At 36.8% G+C, this 24823-nt stretch overlaps 2 protein-coding genes across 2 annotated transcripts; both read left to right on the top strand.

The window, feature by feature from the left end:
- Window positions 1–822: 822 nt before the first annotated feature.
- si:ch211-237i5.4 (leucine-rich repeat-containing protein 70) lies at window positions 823–3763 on the top strand. Its single transcript, XM_067364520.1, has 2 exons — window positions 823–1497; window positions 2999–3763. Exons 1-2 carry the CDS (start codon window positions 1222–1224, stop codon window positions 3761–3763), a joined length of 1041 nt encoding a protein of 346 aa, XP_067220621.1. The 5' UTR covers window positions 823–1221.
- A 5476-nt stretch (window positions 3764–9239) lies between these two features.
- Window positions 9240–17127, top strand: nags (N-acetylglutamate synthase). Its single transcript, XM_067372797.1, has 8 exons — window positions 9240–9605; window positions 11619–11905; window positions 13239–13449; window positions 14236–14416; window positions 14744–14783; window positions 15001–15132; window positions 16679–16861; window positions 16950–17127. Exons 1-8 carry the CDS (start codon window positions 9240–9242, stop codon window positions 17125–17127), a joined length of 1578 nt encoding a protein of 525 aa, XP_067228898.1.
- The last annotated feature ends 7696 nt before the right edge of the window (window positions 17128–24823 follow it).

Genomic DNA, 24823 nt, shown 5'->3' with positions numbered 1-24823 from the left:
TTAATCTGGAAAACAAGCCTTGTGCATCATAGAGAATAATATTCTGAGTAATTTGCAGTTGGTTTGACAGTTTTAGGTCAAATGGTGTTGTAGTTTAATGGATTTAAATGGGTACAGTACTGTATATAAGAAACACCAGATTAATAATCTGAATATAAAATCACCAGATTATTAATCTGGAAAACAAGCATTGTGCATCATAGAGAATAATATTCTGAGTAATTTGCAGTAGGTTTGACAGTTTTAGGTCAAGCGGTGTTGTAGTTTAATGGATATAAATGGGTTTAGTACTGTATATGAGAAATACCAGATTAATAATCTGGAAAATAAGGCATTATAAAAAATACCAGATTATTACTCTGGAAAATAAGCCTTGTGCATCATAGAGAATAATATTCTGAGTAATTTACAGTTGGTTTGATACTTTCAGGTCAAATGGTGTTGTGGTTTAATGGATTTACAGTATTGTATACATTAAAATAAAAATAAAAAATTATTATAAAATAAGTGAAATGCTAATTCCAAAAACAGAGCCTTGTGCAATAAAGGGGCTATTTTTCTGAACATTTGACCATTAGTTTGATATCATAATGTCATATAGTTAAATTGTTTAATTGATTTATAGGGCTAATTATTATATATTTTATTTGGTGAAATTAAGCCTTGTGCAATGCAAAGGACATTTGTTTATGCATATCTGAGTTGGTTTGGGCTGAAAACGTGAAATGTGCTTAGAGTTTAATTGGGTATGAAACCGAATGTCTGACGAATGTCAAACGTTAAACTAACTTTACCGCAGTGAGCTGGAGTAACTGAGAAAGAACGCTGTTATAGACAAGAACTACGTTTTTTCCGTATATTTAGTGGATAAAATGAATAAAACAATATAACAATAACTGTTTCACGCATTATTTGTCGGCTTCTACAGATGTAACTGTGTTTATTGCGTGTGTGACCGTGTGGGGGGAAAACAGAATTGAGTCGCATATGGTTTTAAGGCGATTAAATGCTTCTGACAGACATTTCAGCTGCACTGCAGACTGCGAATATTCTGCTGATCTATAAAAGTCTGTTTTGCAGTCTCAATAGCTTACAGAAACATTATCACAGAGATCTCGTTCCTCTTCCGTAGAAAGCTGAGGATTCATTACTCGACGTCCTGGACCAACATTTCACGTTTTGTAAAGCTCCAGGGAGCTCTTTTGAATCTGTCATCTCATCATGTTGCCGTCCGTCGCGATGCTCTTACTCTTTCTGTCTCCGTCGAGGAGCTCAAGACTGTGTAGTCACCTCTGCCAGTGCTATGAACACTCAGACCTGGTGGACTGCCATGCCAGGGGTTTTGAGGATATCCCACATGGACTTCCCCACGGCACCTGGCTCCTAGACCTGGGAGGAAACAAGCTTAAGGAGATCCGGAGTCGAGCTTTCGCTGGCCTTTGGTCTTTGCGTATTCTAGTGCTCTCGAACAGCAGCATCACGTTTCTTCATACGCAGGTAAGACCATTATACAATCCATATACACACTCAGAAAAAAAAGTTCTTTATTGACATTGAGGAACCTTTCCATTGCACAAAAGGTTCTTTACATTCATAAAAATAAAGGTTCCAAAAGGGGGTTTTCATGGAACCATCATTTTTGATTCTCCAAAGAACCTTTCACTGAACAGTTCTTAAAAGAGCCATTTTTTTCTTTGTGTGAAGAACATTTTAAAGAACCTTTTGTGGAGTTTAAAGGTTCCATTAATGTTCTATGAAACCATTGATGCCAATGAACCTTTATTTAGTGGGAAAAAGTTCTACATGTTATTACATTGTTCTTTACGGTAAAAGAATATTGATTTCTCGATTTTAATCGATTCTCATTTTTACAAACCGATATCGATTCTTAAATCCCAAGAATTGATTATTCTAGTCTGTTTTCAGTTGATGAAAGAGCAGAATATGTAGGGACTCCCATCCAAATCGCAGTAATCTTTGTGCTTTGTTACTTTTGATATGAAGCAAAGTCTCGGATTTCAAATGACATCCATCTTATTATTAGATTTAAAAAATACCATTTTGGTGCTGTTTAATGTGGCGTGACAGATCGCTTTAGCGCCTCGAGCACATGTGAACATCCTCTCCTCGCTTTATACCAGTTACAACGTGAAATAAACAAGACTAAACATCTGAGGTATGTAAAATATACAGTACAACTTGCCTAAATCCGTATCATGTCTCGTATAATCGCTCAATCAGTGTTTCAACCTCAGAAAGACATTAATAAAACAGCTTGTAAACAATTAATGTCACGTAACGTCACATTTACCTCAGAAAAACATATTCAGTCACCATAAACTCATTAGTCAGCTGGAAAAGTGAACTCTAGAAAGAAATATTTTGATAAATATAGCTATGCACCGTTACATATTCATTATAATTTTTAATGTTTTTCAATATTTAATGCATGTTTGAATAAATCAGTTATGACAGCCGCGATTTAAATGTTTATATTTCAAAAAAAACGAACTGGAGTAGAAATATGATTATGTAATTCTAAACTTTATTTATTATAAAAACATCATTGAGTGTAATTTAAGTGTTTGTATATAAAAATAAGTTAATTTAATCTTCAATATTAGTAGTAACTGACTCCCATGTGTAGTTTACAGCATTAGTTAAGAAATTTTTTTTTTTATCTAGAAAATTTGCTATGTACTGTAACTGAAAAACTACATCCAAAATAATCAATATCGAATCGTAATCGTTATCGAATTGAAAGCATGTGAACAGTAATTGAATTGAATAGTGAAAATTGTGTCAATACCCAGCCCTAGTAGGAAAACAATTGTTCTACAAGCTAAACTGCTTCTTAAATGGAATTGCTTCAAAAGCCCCCTTTCGGAACATTCATTTTGAAGAACGTAGCTTGGTTTTGTCAGTTGCGAGTTGCACCGTCTAATCTTGATCTGAGTTACGAGACTTATACATTTTCCCAAATATCTGATTCCCACAGGCTTTTTTCTCTCTGTCCTTTCTGGAGAAGCTTGACATGAGTCGTAACAACCTCACTCAGATCCCTCCTAATTTCTCGGAGAACCTGTCTTCCCTGCGTGAGTTGCGGCTGGACCACAATGCACTGGTGCTGTTGAAACCTCCAGGCCTAGAACATCTGGAGAACCTTGAGAAGCTGGACCTCAGGCACAATCTTATCCAATCTGTTGAACCCGGCGCGTTCCGTGGCCTGTCCCGCCTGCGCCACCTTTACCTCCAAGGGAACCACCTGGATGTTGTGAGAGATGGATCCCTCACCATGCTGCCCGGACTGGAAGTTCTGCTCCTGGGGAACAACAACATCTCTCGCATCGAGGTTAATGCACTAGCACCATTACACAGTCTTTCTCTGTTGGGCTTGGAGGGGAATCATCTGGAACACCTGAACTTTAAGACATTCCTGAGCTTGCACACAGCTGCTACACACCTGCAGTTGGCTGGGAACCCGTGGAACTGTGACTGCGACCTGCACCGTGTCTTCACCAAGCTGCTTAGTGTGCGGCACCTCTTTGTGGACGACTATCACAACGTAACCTGTCGGGAGCCCTGGCAGCTTGCCGGAGCCTCTTTGGCTTGGGTGGACAGCCAGTTGTGTGTGGCTGAGACTGTTACTGTGTTAGTCATCACTGCTACTGTGATTGTGACCGTCTTTGGTGCCTTGGTCATGGCAGAGAGAAAACGCAAGAGAAAATACTGGGAGCAGAATAAGGGGGAAGCGCAAGAGTAGTAAGGTGATTATACACTGTAAGCCCAATAAGTTGGCAAAACTCAGAAAATTGAATTGCCTCAATTTTCAAGTTAAGACATTCAAAGTTTAAGTAAGCAGAACTGGCAGATTTTTATTTTGTACTCATAAATTTGAATTGTTCTGACTTGAAATGGTTGAGTACACTAATTCATACATTTAACTTAAATTTATCATGTAATAAGTTTATCAAGAAATAAGTTAATAAAACTCAAAACAATGAAACCGTTCAGTTTACTTAAAATATATCAGTTCTGTGAACTTGAAAGAAAAAGAAAGTGCTAAATAATTAGTGTAATTTAAGTTTGTCCTACTCAAACCAATTAATTATTTTGAGCATTAGGGTTTACAGTGTACAGGTGGTTAGGACACTTTTTTTCTTATTTAAACCTTGAAAATACAGATACAGAGGTCCAGCTTTGGCCTCTTTTCCATACACTAATTAAAGTAAGAAACTGGACTGATACCATCAGATCTCAGTTGATGTGGTGATGGAAATAAAGACTCTTTATGATGCAGATATTGAACAAAAGTATTGATAATTTGAATCTGATGTAAAGCTTTGTGTGTGGGATAATCTGAGATGTTTCAGAGTAATATAGATAACTAATTAGGTGTGTAGATGTGTTAAGAAGTATATTACTTTACAGAAGCCTCTTACAGACTTCTCTTTGTCACTTGCAAACTCTTGTCAAAAGCTACCTTATATCATTACATTTACATAAAATGGCAAGGTTATTTTTATTTATTTAAGTACTTTCAGCAGTAGCTTTGCCTGCTGCGATCAATTTTATTTATGTTCTTTCTCTTCCTTTCTCTGTCTTAACCAAACAAATGCCTTTTCCTTAGTTCTAGTCTTGATGTTTTATACTGTTTTAATTGGATATGTCAATAATTACGTTCTTATTACAATAAAAACAAAATCTTTTAATACATTTAACTTTTATTTCATACCCATTTCTGATAAAACTCATCATGTGTCCTTGTATACTCAAAACAGATGTTAAATTAATTTCGTTTGGGTTTGCTGTAAAGCCTCAAAGCTTAAATCTCTGCAACTGCTGTCAAAGGATTACACATTAATTAATGTGCATAGTTCCACAAGCACCCTTTTTGAACTCTCAAACCACACTGTAAAAAGTAATACACTATATCTACTCCATAAAATTTTGGCAACAGATTACTAGCAATGTTATTAATTAAATTCAACAAATAGAATTGAGTTAGAATTAATCAAATTAATTCCTTAAATGTCAACCAAAATTTAAACAAAAATATCTGAATAACAGACAGTGTCAAAGATGAATTAAGAATTCTTTATTTTTTTTTATTGCCAACATTGAAGACACCTGATGATAACAAGCAGCATCACTGAAGGAAAGAGAAACACAAGAATTAACACAGGTTTAGATGTTGATTTTATTGGAAATGTTTGGTTACTATTATGGTGATCAGTGTTTCATTGGTTGGGCAGTTTGACCTTTTTGCTTTTTATGTCAGTTTGTGGTTTTTATAATGGTGTTTGCTAATTTTACACTTTTTAAACGGTTGACTTTTAAGGAATTAGAATAATTGATAGTAGAATTTGATTAATTCTAACTCATCTTATATGTTGTATTTAATTAATAATATCGCTTGTAATCTGTTACTACAATTTTATTTCGTTGATACAGCGTATTCCTTTTTACAGTGCCTAATTTCATGATATTTAGTTGCACATGGGGAAGCCCTCTAGGTTTTTATATCTGTCTGTATTATAAAAAACAAGTACAAACTACCAAAATGTTATCCTCGGTTGCTTTGCTGTGAGGCTGGGTTTTAAACCACTGGAGTTTAAACAGATTTCTGTGGAGATTTTTGTTGACTGAGAAAGTGAGGAAATCCAGGTCAGTGAGTGTTTGGCGCCATATGGAGCTCTCACTGACAGCAGTATCATCAGATTACCCTGCTGATGGACAAACAGAGGATTGGCTTTTCCTTTCTTGAGAGAAATACCAGCTTTCAAGTTGAATTCATATGGCCTATAGTATAAGACTCTTTATGCTCCTTTCTGACTATATATATATATAATATATATACAGGGGCGTAGTTTGTGGGGGGGATGGGGGGGAGGTCACCCCCCCAATATTCAAATGCTTCAGTTACAACCCCCCCAATATTTCAACATGAAAATCACAGCAGATCAAATGAAAAATATGTAGAATTCATTTATTTTGTAACAATAATTTTGTTTGTATTCAAATATGAGTTTGTCATAATAAATTAGACAAAAATATTCTCCCCCTCCATTGAACCGATTGGTAACGCCCAACCAACGCGCCTCGCTCTTTCACCAAAACAACGCGAGTGGAGCTGTACTGTTCGAATGAGACAGCGCGGGTAGCACCAAAAATGAAGAGAACCGCTGCCCAGTCAACTATATTAAACCGCTGGTCCGTTAAAAAGAATAAAGCATGTACTGAGAAGGAGGTATGAGAATGTTTTGTAATACACTCATATTTTAGCTAGCTAATCCATTACAATGTAGCCATAACTATCAGTGTAACTGTAACCAGTTACCAAAACAGCCGTCTGTTTTGTTTGTTCATTTTTCAATAGTGTCTGTAATGATCAATGACAAAAATATTCACATCGGTGTTTGTTTTCTTCCTAAATTAATCTGACTTTTGAACGAATTGGCTGAATGAACGATTTAAGTGACTCACTCACTCAATAAAAAAGCGAATCGCTGCCGCCTACTGGCGGTTTCAATATTTAACATAATTTCTTTCTTTTTAGAATCACCGTTATGTTAGAATTTGATGAATGATTATACATACATTTCATAAAGTTCTGATAGATAGATAGATAGATAGATAGATAGATAGATAGATAGATAGATAGATAGATAGATAGATAGATAGATAGATAGATAGATAGATAGATAGATAGATAGATAGATAGATAGATTATCCAATAACACTACACATAAAACAGGTTATTATTTTTTAATATAAAAAACAAAACAAAAAAACAAACAGGCAGCATACGTTCAACCCCCCCAATGTTGAAACCAAATCTACGCCCTTGTATATATATATATATATGGACAGTGGGTATAGAAAAGAATCACTCCCCCTTTAAAATAATCAAATTTTGTTGCTTTGCAGCCTGAAATGAAGACGGACACAGTTTTGTTTTATCCAGCTGTATTTACTCTTTACAACTTATAACATCCAAGTGAAAGATATAACTCCAGCATTTCAGATTTTTTTTTTTTTTTTTTTTTTTAAACACTGAGTTGGAAAAAGGATCACCCCCTTGTGTCAGTATTTAGTTGAACCACCTTTTGCTTTAATTACAGCCAGTCTGTTGGGATATGTCTGCACATCTAGACTTTGCAATATTTGCCTACTCTTCTTCTTTGCAGAACTGCTCAAGTTCATTTAAATTTGATGGTCACCATTTGCGGACTGCAGCCTTCAAGCCATTCCACAGATTTTCAATGGGGTTTAAGCCTGCGCTCTGACTAGGCCATGCAGGGACATTCACCTTTTTGTCCTTCAGCCACTGTGTGGTCAGTTTTTAACGTGTGCTTTGAGTAGCTGTCATGTTGGAAGGTAAGCCTTCTTCCCATTGACAACTTTCTGGCAGAGGGTAGCAGATTTTCCTCATCCTATTTTGCCCCATCCATTTTTCCTTCTGTCCTGACAAGTGCTCCAATCCCTGCTGCATAGAAACATCTCCATATCCGGATATGACCACCTTCATGTTTTACTGTAGGAATGGTGTTATTTGGATGGTGAGCTGTATTGGATTTCCACCAGACACATCGTTTGGTGTTGAGGCCAAATAATTCAAATTTAGTCTCATCTGGCCATAACACCTTTTCCCATGTGGCCTCAGAATCTTCAAGTCATGTGAAGTCATGCATGTGGCCTTTCTTGAGGAGTGGCGTTTTTCTTGCAACCCTCCAAGCCACATTTGTGGAGAATTTGTGATATTGTTGTCACATGCACACAACGACCACTCTTTGTCATGAATTTCTGCAACTGCTTCAGAGTTGCTGTAGGCCTCTGGGTAGCCTCTTTGACCAGTTTCCTCCTGGCTCTTTCATCCAGTTTGGAGCAACGTCCTGATTCAGGGATGGTCTTTGTTCTACCAAATACCTTCCACTTCTCAATAATAGACTTCACTGTGCTTCTAGGCATTGTTAAGCCTTTGAAATGTTTTTGTATCCATCTCCTGACTTGTGCCTGTCCACAACTTTATCCCGGAGATCTTTTGACAATGCCCATAGTTTGCTTTAGTTGCACTACCAAGGACTGAAATGCTTCAGGAAAGCTCTTTTCATGCTGAGCTAATCAAAATGACCACAGCTGATCACAGTTGAAAGTTAAATGGCTTTGTATGCCATTGAGAAAGTGTTTAGCTACACCTGATTGAGTTCATTTTTAGGAGGGGGGTGATCTTTTTTCCAACTCCGTGATTCTGGTTTTTAATTTTTTTTTATTCTGATATGTTGGAGTTATATCTTTCACTTGGATGTTTATAAGTTATAAAGCATAAATACAGCTGGATACAACAAAACCATGTCTGTCTTCATTTCAGGCTGTAAAGCAACAAAATGTTTTAATTATTTTAAAGGGGGTGATTCTTTTCTATACCCACTGTACATACTTAGCAATTAATGTAAAAGGTTGTGAAGCAGCTACAATGATGACACATCAAACAAAAATAAATGAATCTGATATGTTGTTGAACAACTGTCAGTATTTGATGCATAAAACACAAATAGTGAATACAGAATCATTTTGATCAAGATAAAATATTTACATCATAGACCATGTAAACCAAATGTGTTTTTTGCAGTAGGCAGTTTGGTTGACTTACGCTCCTGTTGTCTAATGCAAAAGAACCATCTGAAACTGAAAAACTATAATCTTACAAGATTTGCATAATATGCAGGTATCAGACTGTCCCAGAGCATTAATTAAAAAGTATTTGTTTGTTTGCTAGATAATCTTTATATTTGTTTTATTTTCAGGTGAATTTCCTGACATTTATGCTAATTTTACCCCATAATTCTCCTACTGCAAATGCATAAGAAATATACCGTACTGTATACTGTACAAAATGTAAAAATATATATTCCCCCTTTATAAAAAAATGCCCCCCCCCTTTAATGTAAAACAGCGTATCATTCTAAAAAAAAAAAAAAGATTGTGTAGGCCTACATTTATTTATACTTTAGCATCGTAGCTTATATTGCTTTTAGATAAATTTGCTTTTAATTAAAAGTGTTAGATTAGAAAGACTTGAGTTTGTTCTCTTTTGCATACCACGGGAGCTCCATGGAAGCGGCTCCTGACAGCTGATTCGGCCACATGGCCCCGCCTGGACCATATTCACCCCAGCAAATCCTGTGGTCAGCTGAAGGTAAAGCTTTCGGGGGCTATTAGATTCCTCTGCACAACTCATGGCCAAAGTCAACAGCGGTTCATCCGGTTGCAGGGCCATGGCTATGGCTGGCCAGTTTTGGACGAAACCGTCAGCCCTGAGTCAGCAGAGGAGCGCTCATCATCAGAGGAGACTAGTCACAGTGAATCAGCGCATGAGATCAGCCAGTGCTGCGGGGCACTGGAGCAAAACCCCAGCGTGGACCCAACAGGAGCTCCTCAACAACACCTCCCCGACCGAGCTCAACGTCTGGTCTAACCGCACGCTGATCTACAGAGATGTCAAGGCTTTTCTTAATCAAATTGGAGGTGATCCACGGGAGGCTCGGTACTGGTTAACACACTTTCAGCGGGCTGGGTTATCTCCAGCGTTCGCGGTCCTGGAGGTGCGTGTCCTGCGACCATCGACATGTACGAAAGCAACTTTGACGAATTACTAACTTTTATTACATTATCTTATTTTAATTCATATTTCTATATGATTAATATTATATTATAATAATGTAAATTGTTTTATAATGATATTAGCCTTTATTATTTAATACATTCAAATTTTAATACATTTAAAAGATGAAAAAAAAATAGGATATTTAAATTTATCAGTCAGTTTTTTTCAGTTTATCAGTTTTGTTTTGTTTTTTTAAATTCATGCTAATATATTCAACCAACTACTTTATTTTTGGTAGTTTATAAAATACTAATTTAAGGCTATATATTTTATACTGCCACTAATTAGTTCAAATGGCTAATTGTATTTTATTCACTGATGAAATGTGGTTAGTATAGCCTATAGCCTATGTAAGCAATCAAACCTGAATAAAGCTGTTTATGTGAAGCAATAACTTGTTTTAATGATTTATTGCTTGTTCATAAGTACATGCAACAATATATAAATATGCTAAATTTGATTCTACTATCACAATAAGTTATCTGTGTTTAAATAATTAAGTTAATTCAATGAGAATAGCCTAACTCTGTATATAATACTGATATCTCAAAGCAGGAAATTGTATTTGTAATTTGATTTATTTAATAATAATAATAATAATAATAATAAAAAACAAAGATATGATATCCAAAGTATGTAAGGTAGTACAACTTGATCTCTTTCATTGAAACCAAAAGGTTTTAATTATATTTTGCTACATGTAAAGGTAAGATTTTGAAGGATCAAAAGTCATTCAGTTTAACCGTCCAAAGGCCAATACAGCCATTTCATTTGTGATTAAAACATCTTAAAATGTATATATTTTTTATTCTGGCATGATTTTATAACATCATATATCAACATAGTGCAAAATGGTATTAAAATGTGTAGAAGTCGTTGCTTTGTTATGAGAAAACATGTCCAGAAAAATGAATTTCATTGATGTCATTTGGAGTAACCAATATAAAGGGACTATTTTGGATATCATGTGTAAATATCATGTGACAGGATGTGACATCATTCAGACACCTGCAAAGGACCACATGGTCATGAAGCAAAGTAACTAACTATTTGAAACATTCATATTTTCACTTACCCATACGTGTCCCGAAACATCAGATCATTCGGTACAACCGCTATAAAACATGGAAAATTTTGTAATGTTTTAAAAACTTGTACTAAATATAAAATGTTTGATTGTCCTTTTGCTAGCTAGCTAGATATCAGTCTGTTAGCATCATTTGAAAATATCATCAGACGGTATAACCAAAAGTGTCATTATGTAAAACTGAAGTTTTGGTTAAACTGAATGACTTTTTTGCTGACAAATTTTGTCCATCTTGTAAAAAATTACAAAAGCAGTGTTAATTGATTATAAAAACCACATAATCTCATTATTAACACTTAATAAAACTTCAAAATTAATTATGTCTCCATCATGTTTACACTTTTAAAAACCTTCAGTGACCCTTCTACATAGGCCTATTATTCATAATTTATTTAAATAAAAAGAATTCATTTACATTTGTTTAAATGGTCTCATTATTTCAAATGGCATGTAACCGGTTTTAATCAGAAGCCAAATTTGAGCGTTTCATTTGAAGACTTGGCCACACACAACTGCAGTCTATGCCGCTGCTCAAATTGTGCACGAGTGTACAGATCCTTTCTGTTGGTTTGTTGACTCTGCAGACAATTGAAGCCTTTTTCTATTTCAGGATCACTGGTCAAACTAAATTAACCTAATTAGGTAGGCTGCTATACACTACAGATATTTGACCCCTTAATAGCCCTAAAAAAAAGCAGACTCTTTCTGACTTGGTAGTCTGAATTATAAATAACAGTTAGCTTATGTTTGTTGTATTGTAGTTATTTTGTAAGAAACTTGCACTTGATATTTACATTTCGATGGCAGGTGATCTACACAGCTGTTCCTTGGGGTCATGACAGCTGATTTTTGTATTGTCCCCAGGTTGACACATCAGTGTTTGATAGCCGTGAGATGGTTCAGAGCCTGGCCTCTGGGCTCTCGTTCCTGCAGCGGATGGATATGAAGGTTGTGGTGGTGATGGGATTGCCTCCTGAGATGGAGAAAGAAGACAGCACTAAAACTGGGACTATTTCCTCCCTTGCCAGGACTGTGATGGTGAAACATTGCCAGGCTTTAACAGAAGCACTTCAGCACAACTCAGCCAATGTGATGCCCTTCTTTAGTTCAGAGGCCCTTTTACAACTGCAGGACCCTCAGGATAAGAGCAGGTTTAGCAGCCACTTTAAGGCCCGTTCACACCAAAAGCGATATACTTTATTAGCGTCCACTCCAATGCTAGATAACATTCTGTTTATTATAAATGTGGTTTGTCACTGCTGCTTTAAATTGCGCTCTTTGCTTTAAAGTCTGTTGGATTCTAGTCTCACTCACGTAGCCAAATCTTCAGACTGATGGCATAAGGTCTGGACTCTATCACAGCTGTCATTAGCCAAGGACCGTTCAAGGGGACGTTTGACATGTAATGCAACCAATCACATTTCTTTTTAATTCGCGTCAAGTTTAGGGGCATGAAAATGTAAAGTCGATGTCCCTGCAATAACAGACTGGCGTGTTTAGTTGATCCTGCAGCGCTCGTTGTCACATTTGTAAACACAGCGTTCTTTTTCCATGAGGGGGTTTGGCATAACAGCATGTGTTTCCAGGTGGACCGTTAAAGAACGCAACACACACGTCTCCCGGACATCCTGTAGATTTCAACCAATCATATGATGACTTTGAATATCCTGAAGTGTTTCCAGTTAAGTGTACCATATGCATCAGACGTTCAGCCAGCTGTCCGTGGGCATGACGTCTGAGGTTGAAACTAGGGCCACGTACACACTGCAGCTAAATTCGGTTGTCAGTTCACCTTTTAGTGCTTAATTGCATCAAGACTATAGAATAACACAAGACCCGTCACTTGTATTGTTTTGAATGGGAGAAAGTGCAATGCGCAATATGGTGGACTAAGTCCCACCGAATGGATATCGATGTTTTTATCGTTCATCAGCTGGGGAAAAATGTTCTGAATGTGATTCCAGAGATATTGCTGTTATAGCTGTGGTGTGGACTCTATTCATGCTATTCTTTTAAGTTAAGGGATTAGTTCACTTTCATATTAAAATTTCCTGATAATTTACTCACCCCCATGTCATCCAAGATGTCTGTGTCCTTCTTTCATCAAAAACCTTAATTTCTTTTCAACTGAAGAAAGAAGGACATGGACATCTTGGATGACATGGGGGTGAGTAAATTATCAGGAAATTTTAATATGAAAGTGAACTAATCCTTTAAGAATGATTTTTTTTTTTTTTTAAACTAGGCCATTGTTTAGGCAATTTGTATGTATTTTACAAGGTGGCTAATTTGTATGAATTTGTATGAATTACCTACCCCTAACCCTGCCCCTAAACCTACCAGTCGCTGGAGTTTAGACAAGTCGTATGAATTCGTACAAGTGTGTGTGAACGGACCATGTTGTTTTAGTACACATCAAAGTCTCCCCTTTCTCTCTCTCTCTCTCACACGCACACACTTTGTCTCTGTGTCCTCTATCAGCAGTGGTCCCACAGTCGTTGTGGACTCCGCTCTTCTGCAGTGGACTCTGGACTGTAGAGTCATTCCGCTGGTCTGTCCAGTGGGCCGCGATGCAGGTGGTCGTTCTTCTGTTCTCAGCCCGATCCAGGTGACGGCAGCCATCTCGCAGTCACTGCAGCCTCTGAAAGTCATATTCCTGAACAGCTCAGGGGGCCTCCGTAACCAAAACCACAAGGTTGGAGTAATATGTGAATCTGTCAAACAGAAATCCTTGTATTATTTTATTAATGGAGGCATGTGTTTTTGTGTGTGTGTGTGTGTGTGTGTGTGTGTGTGTGTGTGTGTGTGTGTGTGTGTGTGTGTGTGTGTGTGTGTGTGTGTGTGTGTGTGTGTGTGTGTTGAGGCCTTGGGGAGTAAGGTTTACCTGCAATGTCCTTAAATGTCCCCTTTCAGGATAGCCTACAGTAATTTTGTCAAATCCAAGTGAGCTTTACAGATAAATTTGTTCACATGCATCAGTATTTTATATTTTTATTGCACTTATATAATATTTTATTTATTCATTCTAATGCTATAAAATGTAAACTAATATTTGAAGCCTTTCCACTAACCAATTATGTATCTCAATATACAAAATATATTTAAATACATTGCACAGGTTTGCTTTTCATAAAGTTTATAAAATTATATAGTTAATTTAGGTTTTATTACCTAAATACATGACTATAAATTTCAGTAAAGAGTGGTTTAATGAGAGACCTGAGAAATGGGTTCAAGAAATGATTGTTGCTTCAGTAGCCTAAACTGAACACAAGGTGGTAGTGTTACAATTTCTTTATTTCAGGAAGGTATGCAGCAGTCAAATTTAATTCCATGCAACATGTATTAATCTAGATGCCAAATATTTTCTATTTAATTATTCTTTCTCTCAAATAAAAATCCACACATATGAATAAACATTTGAAATCATGGGTTAAAGTGCTTCTTGTTAAATTAATGTTTTCTTTTTTGTTTTTTTTAGGTGATGGGTTTAGTGTCATTGCCGGGAGATTTGCCAGGCCTGAGTTCTGCAAAATGGCTGAGTAACGTGGAGAAAAGGCGCATCAGTACCATTGCACAGCTGCTCAACCTGCTGCCGGTCGAGAGCTCGGCCGTACTCACCTCAGCAGGAACACTTCTCACAGAGCTCTTCAGCCATAAAGGTGAGATAAGAGAGAAAACACACACACCTATGAAGACAAAAGACACATATTTACTTTTTTTTTCTCTCATAAAAGTCAAAGGACGTGACTTCAAGAAGGCTCACCCACTTGGTGACAAGCATCTTTTGTTTTTTTAACACTGCTGCGGCCGCTGCAACTGCGGAATATGGCGGATTTTAGGTCGACTATTATTGGTTTAGAGTTTGATTAATGATAACAGAATGTTTTGGACCAGTAAAAAAGAGAAAAGTTTCTACTGTTTGTATTTTTTAAACCCACAATGTGACAATAAGGAAACATGTCTGTATGGTTTTATCCGTCTTTCAGGCGCAGGCACCCTGTTTAAAAATGGAGATCCCATCCACAGGTATGTGATGTTCGGGATTTATTTCTTTTAGTGTTTCCTTTTCATGATTTTTTTTTTTTTTTTTTTTTTTTGTGTGTGCAAATTTCTATCCATCCACCATATGGAACATTTTACACTGCTGTTTGCTGCATTAATAAAATAATATATATCAGCACACAGGATTGAAATTCATTGTTTTACCAGTGTATGTCATGTGAGGATTTTTAACTCTTCACAGATACAGCAGCCTAGATGACATTGATATTGGCCGTCTCTTGGCACTGATTAACAAGTCTTTTGAGAGGAACCTGAGAGAGGATTACATAGCATCTCTCAAGGGTAGACTGCATTCTATTTACCTGTCTGAAGGGTAAGAACAAGTTGTTTCTACATGTCAAGCCTCAATTAAAATCAGTCATGTGACAAACATTATGGAATTTGCAAGATTTTTTGGCGCATGCCAGCAATTTTGATCATTTTCACAAAACTTTCATGGCCCCCAGAATATTCTGTTGTATGAATATCTGAAAATGCAATATATCAAAATTTGAACAAACAAACTGTTTTTTTTTTTTTAAAAAACTTTGATATATTGCATTTTCAACAATTCTAGCTTCATGTATTTTTTTTTTTATCAACACCTGAATGTTGGTAAGTTTCAAAAAAATTAAGCAACATTTTGAACAAAAAGTTTGTTTTTGTCAAAGAATACGTCCGTATCAGATTCAGAACGATGATCAAAACATCCAGATGGAGTAGGTTGTGTCCATCAACACCTCCAAAACTGCACAGTTCTTATAACTCTTGCTGGGTCAGCATTTCATTCAGTAAAATTAGGCAGTATTGATTTATATGCTGATTAATGTTTGATAATTGCGTTATTTTAGTGCTGTCAAATCGATTAATCACGATTAATCGCATGATTCGCATCTAACATAAAAGTTTGTGTTTACATAATGTGTGTATATATAATATATATGTATCATGTGTGTGTGTGTGTGTGTGTGTGTCTCTGTGTGTGTTTGTATATACATATACATACACATATATTATGAAAACACAAACTTTTATGTTAGATATGATTAATCGCGATTAATCGATTTGACAGCACTTGTAAGGTTAAGTTTATTAACTACATTACTGATCTCCATGTTTTTTTTATTTATTATGGAACACCGTGAAAACTAGACACAAACAGAAACAACAAATGCAGTTTTACACACAACACCACTAAAACAAAAAAACAAATAAAGGATGTACAAAATAGTTGCACTTTTACCGTGTTTGTCTGGTAACCAGCTGAAGAATAGTCGGGAGCACTAACATATATGTGAATTCACATATTGTCATCCATTAAATCAGGAAGAGTCACATGACACTCAATTTAGACAAATGGTGAGTACGACAATAATACTATACAGTGCCAACAAAATGATGAAATTGGCACACATACACACAATAATACACATTTAAATGATACGGTTATGAAAATAATTTAAAAAAACTTTAACCCCTGAAATCACCAGTATGTGATACATGTGAACCCCACAGCTGACCTACCAGCGACAGCTACAGCACTAGTTATTTTACATATTCATAAGCAAGACTTCTATCACTTGTTTCTGCTTCATCTTCACCTGTGTTTTTTCTGTACTATTTCAGAAGATTTGCAATAGCGCCCCCTACCGTATAACAGTGAAAACATGGATTGCTATGAAATTCCGTCAATGGCAGGGAAAGAGTTCAGGATTTAACACAGTTCACTCACTGACACATCTTACCCCTCTCAATTCTTTACATTCTTGACACAGTTGTGCTAGTTTTAATTGACCTTTCACCCTTGTAGCAAATCACACTCATAGTTTTATGCTTTCAGAATATGAGCTTACTGAATCTGTGCTTGTATTTTATTGCAGGTACAGTGCGGCTGCTATAATCACCACAGAGCCTGTGAACAGCGGCACTCCATACCTGGACAAATTTGTGGTCAGCAGCAGTAAACAAGGGCAAGGAACTGGCCAGATCTTGTGGGAGTGTATTCGTCAGGACTTGGGCAAGCTCTTTTGGAGATCCCGTGCTACTAACCGCATCAATCCCTGGTGTGTCCCATCCTCCACATTGCACTGCTGTGATTCCCAGTTTTTGCCCATCCATTATTCATCACTCATTCTGCTTTCAAATCTTCAGGTATTTCAAGCACTGTGATGGCAGTTTTGTAAATGGTCACTGGATTGTATTCTGGCTTGGCCTTTCAGACATCCGTGAGTCTTACGAGCTGGTGGAGTATGCCAAGTGCCTTCCTGACTCCTTCGGCTCTCAAACAGTAACAGAAGCAAAACCCCTTCAGCAACCCCAAGGGTCTTAAAATCATACTAATCTCATGCCCTGTGAGGTCGCTGCATCATATCTTCACACTGTCTTTGAGTATTTGTTGATTAAAGGAACAATTCGAATGTCATCCCAAACCCATGTTTTGACTTCCTTTCTTGAACACAAAAAGAGTTTTGCGTCATCTGCCCCTGGCCCCCAGCCACTTCCTTTAAAGAAAAGTTCCCAAAAAGGGGTTTTCACAGCAATACCATATAGAACAGTGAACCTCAACCTTTCTGACTCCAAGGTCCTGCATTGTCCTTAACAATATTCAAAGGCCCCCTAGCCCTAGTGCTGTTTTCAAAACTTATTTTAATCTAGTTTTTATAATTAAAATAATAACATTTCAGGTTTCCAGGGGTTTTAAAAGCTGAGTGTTCTTCAGAGTTCCCAAACTTTTTACCCAGTGACTCTTCCAGTTGATCATGATTTACTGGAGAAGAATTTATATTTATATATAAATATATATATTTTTTACTCTCAATTTCTACCCAATAAAATATTTCAAAGCTTTGCATAAATAGTATAATGTTTATTCATTATAAAATTGTACTTTAATTGTAATTTTTAAAATTGTATTAATTTACGTGATTCTTTCAGGTCTAGAAATCACAATTTTAAAACAGTTTCTAAGGGAAAAAATTAAGCAATGTTTAGATTTAGTTGTTTTAGCTTATTTTAATGCTTGTTTTGTCTGGTTTTAAATCTGGTTTTATCTTGAGACCCCTTCTGAATTTGTGGGCCCCTGCCTCCTGGTTGAAAATCACTGCCATAGAAGAACCAGTTTTTGTGTCACAGAAAAACCTTTCCATGAACAGTTCTTAAAGGGTTTGTTCACCTAAAAAATGAAAATTCTGTCATTAATTACTCACCCTCATGTCAAACTGCCAAAGTCACTGATTTCAGTAAATGAGGTTTCATTACATAATAAGTGTTTTTTAATTTCAATGGTTCACCACTGGGGGGTGTGACTTTGGCAGTTTGATACACGCTCTGAACCACTGATTCGAAACAAAAGATTCATAAAGCTTAGAAGCTTCAAGAAGCAGTGTTTTGAAATCGCCCATCACTAGATATTGTTGGATAAATTAGTTTTTTTTTTTTTTTTTTGGCTCCGAAAAAGTATCCTTGTCGCTTTATAATATTAGGGTAGAACCACTGCAGTCACATGAACTGTTTTAAATATGTCTGTCCTACCTTTCTGGGCATCTGAAAGTGTTAATTATCTTGCTGTCAATGGAGGCCTCACTAAGCCATTGGATTTTATCAAAAACATCTTAATTTGTGTTCTGAAGATGAATGAAGGTCTTACGGGTGTGGAACGACATGAGGGTGAGTAATTAATAAGAGAAATTTCATTTTTGGGTGAACTAACTCTAATAAAATAACCTTTTTCTCTTTTTACTGTGAAGAGTATACAAATCTGAAGGACCTTTTTCACGGGATCATGGATGCCAATAAAGAGCCTTTATTTTTAAGAGTGTATGGGGAAAAAGCAGATTGAGCATTTTATTAAATCTTATTTTGTGTTCTACTCATGAAAGGTGTCAACATGAGTAGATGAATAGGCTAAATTACTTTATTTAGCCTATTCTAAGATTGGTCCTTCTGTTTTTGAAAGACTTTTGATTTCATAAATTACAATTCTGATTTCACAGTTGGGATTTCAGTGCTACAATGTAAAGTTTTATTCAGGTTCAATATAAAATACTTAAAACATATGCCAAGTGCCTTAGCATATGTCATAAAATAGAATTTTATGAAAAATAACTCTTCACACTGCCCCAAAAGACACCAACAAACACTGATTGAACATGGTCAGTCAGGTGAAAACAAACTCAGACCAACTCCAACAGGGGTAACACACTGATCAGACAAAACCCATCAAATGTGTTTTTTGGGTGTTTTTCTGTGTGGTGTGAATTGCCCTTAACTAAACAATGACAAATGTATTTTTTATTATTATTCATTTTTCAAATGTATGTAATGACAAAGTGTGAGTCTACAGTGACTGCACAATGCAAGAGTTACAAAAGGTTGAAGCTGTGCATGGTATTTGCATCCCAAACCTGTATTTCTGCTCTGGCCGGAGACGTGCGAATAAATAGTAATTCTATAATCCTGTTTCTGTCTCCTCCAAAAACATTTTTGGCAAGTTTGACTCAACAGAGAATATAGAAAAGATATTTGCAATGTGCAAATGGGTTGACAGGATGTTAGGATGAGGAATATATGGTGTTTATAGGACATAAATGTTGTGTGCATTATTAAGTGCTGGGAAATTATTATACTTTTACATTACAGTTTTACAAAATTTGTTTTTCTGGTGGTTATTTGTTATGTGAGGCAACATGCCCTACAATTTCTGGCCCATGGCATAGCTTTAGGGGTGGACTAAGCTTGGCCACCATTTCTATCTCTTTTTTTTTATTTATTTATAGAGCCGTCTCTTTACGACCACAACACACAGGAGATTCATACCGGACTCAAGAGAAACTTGAAGAGGAGAGAAAACTGGCCCACCATTTTTTTTTTAAGAATTATCTCAAATGTATCGAGTACTGATTTGTATATAGTTATGATAATTTTGGGAAATAATGGACAACAAATCTGATTATCGATTAATCACATCTGTACACTGTAAACAGATAACATCTGCCAGTCACTATACGTAGTGAAAAAAGCATTTCAATGGACAAAATGCACCTGAAGAATAACAGAGGACAGAGTGACTTGCTGCGGGAGAAGTGCACAGCCTAAGTTACCCTAAACACAAGAATGCTTTATATGAAGAGCTTCAAAATAAAAACATAAGCATAACGTTTAATGTAACTTGCCCTGTGTGAGCATAGAGTTTGAGACATGATTTGTCATGATGAAATGCCATTTACTTTCACCCTCTGAGTTCTATTTGTCAAGAAATAGAACACAGAGGGTGAAAGTAAATGGCATTTTGTCAGATGTATTATGTTCATCCACTGGTTCACCCCAGGGCTGTGTTCTTTCACCTTTATTTTAAATTTTGTATATGAATATGTGCCAAAGTAACCATGTAAATAGGACTATATTGAAATTTGCTGATGATTTAGATAAGAGGCTTGTCTCCAGGTTAACAGATCACTCCATTGAGGCTTTGAATTGGCGTATACATCACACAGGTAAAAGATCAAATATAAGATCCTTCAGACTGTAGGTCAACATTTGCATTTCTCCATCATTATGTATATCACAACATTCTGATTTTATTTGAAATGCTTTGAAATGGTGTGACTCGTCAGTTTACACACCAGGTGGATTGTGTTACGGGACAAGGAACTGGATCAAGGAGACCTCCATGTCAGCAGTCACATATTACTGGTCTGTGCCTCTGTAAAGAGAGATCAGATGTCACAGTATTCCTGTTTCTTGCCATTTCATCCATTGTTGTTAAGGATGTAGCGCTACCTTATCATTTCTGTATTTTCTTTGATATATTGATCTCTCCGACTGTTGAAGTTAGATCTGTCTCGGTCAAAAATCGATGCTTAAATGAGAATACTAGTGCACTGTTTATGAAGGATACATCTTTAACACCAAGCATATCTGCAGACTCTGTTGATTTTCTCCTTGATTCTTTTAACTCAAAAGTACAGAATGTTATTGATAACATTGCTCCTGTGAAAGTCAGGAAGAAAAGTAGCAGACAAAAAGCACCGTGGAGAAACTCAACAGCAGTGCAAAATATGAAAAGACAATGCAGAAAAGACAAAACTTGAAATCCACTATACCATCTATAAAGATATCCTTCATGCTTTCAATATGGAACTAGGCAAAGCTAGACAGACCTTCTTCTCAAATATTATAAACAGAAACTTAAACAACACCCGCAATCTTTTTGCTACTGTAGAGAGACAAACAAACCCCCCCAAGTCAGATTCCCAGTGAAATGCTCTCAGACAGCAAATGCTGTGAGTTTGCTTTCTCCTTCTCTGAGAAAATTAATAATATCAGAAAGGCGATCAGCACATCCTTGAGCTGCACTGAGGTAAAACAGATCAGATCACAACCTCAGAAAGTAGCTATTATGTCTGTTTCCGAAGCAATTGATGGTAACATTTTGGAAGAAACAGTACAGCACCTTAAAACATCAACCTGCTACCTTGACACACTTCCCACATCTTTTTTCAGAAGCATGTTTAACTGTTCAGAAACAGATCTCCTAGAAGTGGTAAACGCTTCACTTCTCTCTGGGACTTTTCCAAAATCCCTGAAGACTGCAGTTGTTAAGCCCCTCCTGAAAAAGAGCAATCTGGATAACACCATATTGAGCAACTACAGACCAATCTCAAATCTTCCTTTCATAGGCAATATCATTGAAAAAGTTGTTTTCAATCAGCTGAACAAGTTCTTAAGCTTGAATGGATATTTTGACAACTTTCAATCTGGTTTCCGACCGCATCACAGCACAGAGAAGGCACTCATAAAGATAAATGATATTCGCCTAAACACAGATAGAGGTAAATTATCAGTGCTGGTTCTACTCGACCTCAGTGCTGTATTTGAGACTGTTGATCACAACATACTTCTTGACAGGCTGGAAAACTGGGTTGGGCTTTCTGGAATGGTCCTTAAATGGTTCAGGTCATACTTCAAGGGTCAAGGGAGAGGTTATGTGAGTATCGGTGACCATAAGTCTGAATGGACATCCCTGACATGCAGAGTCCCTCAAGGTTCAATACTTGCACCCCTCATGTTCAACTTATATATGCTGCCACTGAGCCAAATAATGAGAAAGAACCAAATTGAATATAACAGCTATACAGATGGCACCCAGATTTACCTAGCCCTATCACCTAACGACTACAGCCCCATTGACTCCCTGTGCCAATGCATTAATGAAATAAAAAAATGGATGTGCCTAAACTTCCTTCAGTTAAACAATGACAAAACTGAAGTCATTGCGTTTGGAAACAAAGATGAAGTTCTCAAAGTGAACATGTTCCTTCACTCTAAGGGGTCAAACAACTAAAAATCGTCAGGAATCTTGGTTTGATTTTGGAGTCAGACCTGAGTTTCAGTAGCCATGTAAAGACAATAACTAAATCAGCATATTATCATCTCAAAAATATTGCAAGAATTAGATGCTTTGTCTCCAGTCAAGACTCAAGAGAAACTTGTTCATGCTTTCATAACCAGCAGGGTGGACTATTGTAATGGCCCCCTCACTGGTCTTCCCAAAAAGACCATAAGACAGCTGCAGCTCGTACAAAACGCTGCTGCCAGGATTCTGAGCAGAATCAGAAAACATGAACACATATCATCAGTCCTCAGGTCCTTGCACTGGCTTCCAGTTGCATTTAGAATTGATTTTAAAATACTGTTACTTGTTTATAAATCACTCAATGGCCTAGGACCTCAATACATTGCAGATATGCTCATAGAATAGAAACCTAACAGATCACTCAGATCATCAGGATCAAGTCACTTAGAAATACCAAGGGTTCACTCAAAGCAAGGAGAGTCTGCTTTTAGCTGTTACGCCAGCCACAGCTGGAACCAGCTTGCAGAAAAGATCAGGTGTGCTCCAACAGTAGCCACATTCAAATCCAGACTCAAAACATATCTTTTTATCTATGCATTTGCTGATTGAGCACTGTGCTATGTCCGAACTGTTTGCATTTTATTTTATACATATTATCTTTTTATTCTTTTAATTCTTTTTCCAGTTTTTATTTCATTTTTAATGTATTTTATATATTTTATGTATCATCTTGTTATTTATGACTTTTAATGCATTTTAAATATTGCTGTCTGGTTTAAAGAGCTGGGAGAATTAGGAAGAAAGCATTTGTGATTAGGTTAAAATTTGGTAAATTTGGATAAGGGGACAAACCATGGGGAAATTTGAGCGGTGGTGCATGGTTAAGATATCTCTGGATTACAGTCAGGACACTTTCCAAAGGGGAAATATGAACTGCGTTGCATAGACAAGATATCTCCGGAAGGGGGATTAGGGCTGTGTGGTGCAGTTTGAGGTGTCTTGGCAAAAGGGGAGATTGAAACTTTGTTTATCAGTTTGAAGTGTCTTAACAGGTAGCAGTCCTGTCGTGTGAGGAAGATCCATTTAGATCTGCTCTGACGGACAACAACAACAACAAAAACTCCCTAAGACTTCCTCTTCCATCCAGATAGCAAAATTCTCTGTTTTTACTGTTATTTCTTAGCCTGACTTCGTCATACTCATATTCTAGGCAGAATGTGAGTCTGATACTGCTCCATTGCACTTGAATTATGGGGTGTGTCTTAACCGAACCAGTAAAAAAAAACAACTCTGCACTCAATTGGATAGACCTACAACCAATCAGAGCAACGCAGTAAGTGACGTATGTTGAACTTGTACTAAAACTTTTGCCGAATCCCGTTGGAAGGACGGCAAACACATCTTTCCCATCGACAAATGCCGTGATTGTGGTTCTTTGTTCATCTTTTAAAATTAATGCGCTGTCGATTTCTTTTATTACAGACGTGATAGCAGAATATAAACATCTTACTTCTCCAGCTGCAGTCATCTTTGGTGAAAACCAATTCAACCCAAGCGCTCTTTGATGATGTGGGTGGTTACGTAACCGCAGATAGCCTGTCCATCATCGATTAAAGCCCGCCCTGGCAATTTGATTGGCTCCTCTGGGAGCCGAGCATAATTACTCCACAATGGATCGAGTCCAGACCGAACTTCCCGTCCAAAAAATGTTGTGGGCGGGGTTCGGGCTGGCACCCAGGCTAGTTATTTCTATTCCTTATGTTCTATTTTTATTATTTTTCCTTATGTAAAGCACTTTGAATTACCATTGTGTATGAAATGTGCTATACAAATAAACTTGCCTTGCCTTGAAAAACATGCATTTAATAATGAGTGGTAACAATTTATTGATCGCTTATGTCACCATGCCAGTTATCACTTATATGATGTAGGGCTGGGCGATATATCGAATGCTTTTGTCACGCGCATTTCGTCAGTAAAGCCGGTTCCCTGATTACCGCTAAATCGCCATCACCTGCTTTCAAATATAGCGGCATTTAATAGACAGAGCCGTAGTTCACTGATAAGCCACGCAATATCGCGTTCAATATCGACGGCGATTCATATCGATATTGAACGCGATATTGCGTGGCTTATCAGTGAACTACGGCTCTGTCTATTAAATGCCGCTATATTTGAAAGCAGGTGATGGCGATTTAGCGGCAATCAGGGAACCGGCTTTACTGACGAAATGCGCGTGACAAAAGCATTCGATATATCGCCCAGCCCTAATATGATGAGATAACATGGTTCATCCGATGTTGACAAATCCACCTCGTTAAATTCATGACAACTTTTTTTTTACCAGTAGGTTAAAAAAATTCTGTTCAGTCATTTCTGTGCAGCTCAGTCCAAAGATCATCTGATCAAAGTTTGGACAAAATTGGACAAATTTTGAAGGAGGAGTAGCGAAAAAAGGGAATACTGTACTTTTCAAAATGGCTGCTACTGTAATGGGCAGAGACTTAATGTAAAATGTTAAATAGCATGAGTATGTCGAGACAAATCAGATGTACTTAATTACTTTTTTCTAGAGCAAATTGTTGAAATGTTATAACCTTTAGAATAGTGAATTTTTGAACTGGTGGTGGCGCTATAGAGTTGGTTCTACATACTCCAAATTTGGTCCAAT

Source organism: Chanodichthys erythropterus, chromosome 3 (genome assembly GCF_024489055.1).
Source record: "Chanodichthys erythropterus isolate Z2021 chromosome 3, ASM2448905v1, whole genome shotgun sequence".
In the NCBI taxonomy this organism is placed as follows: domain Eukaryota; kingdom Metazoa; phylum Chordata; class Actinopteri; order Cypriniformes; family Xenocyprididae; genus Chanodichthys; species Chanodichthys erythropterus.
Note: the sequence above shows the minus strand (reverse complement) of the source record. Positions and strands in the feature narration are given on the sequence as shown.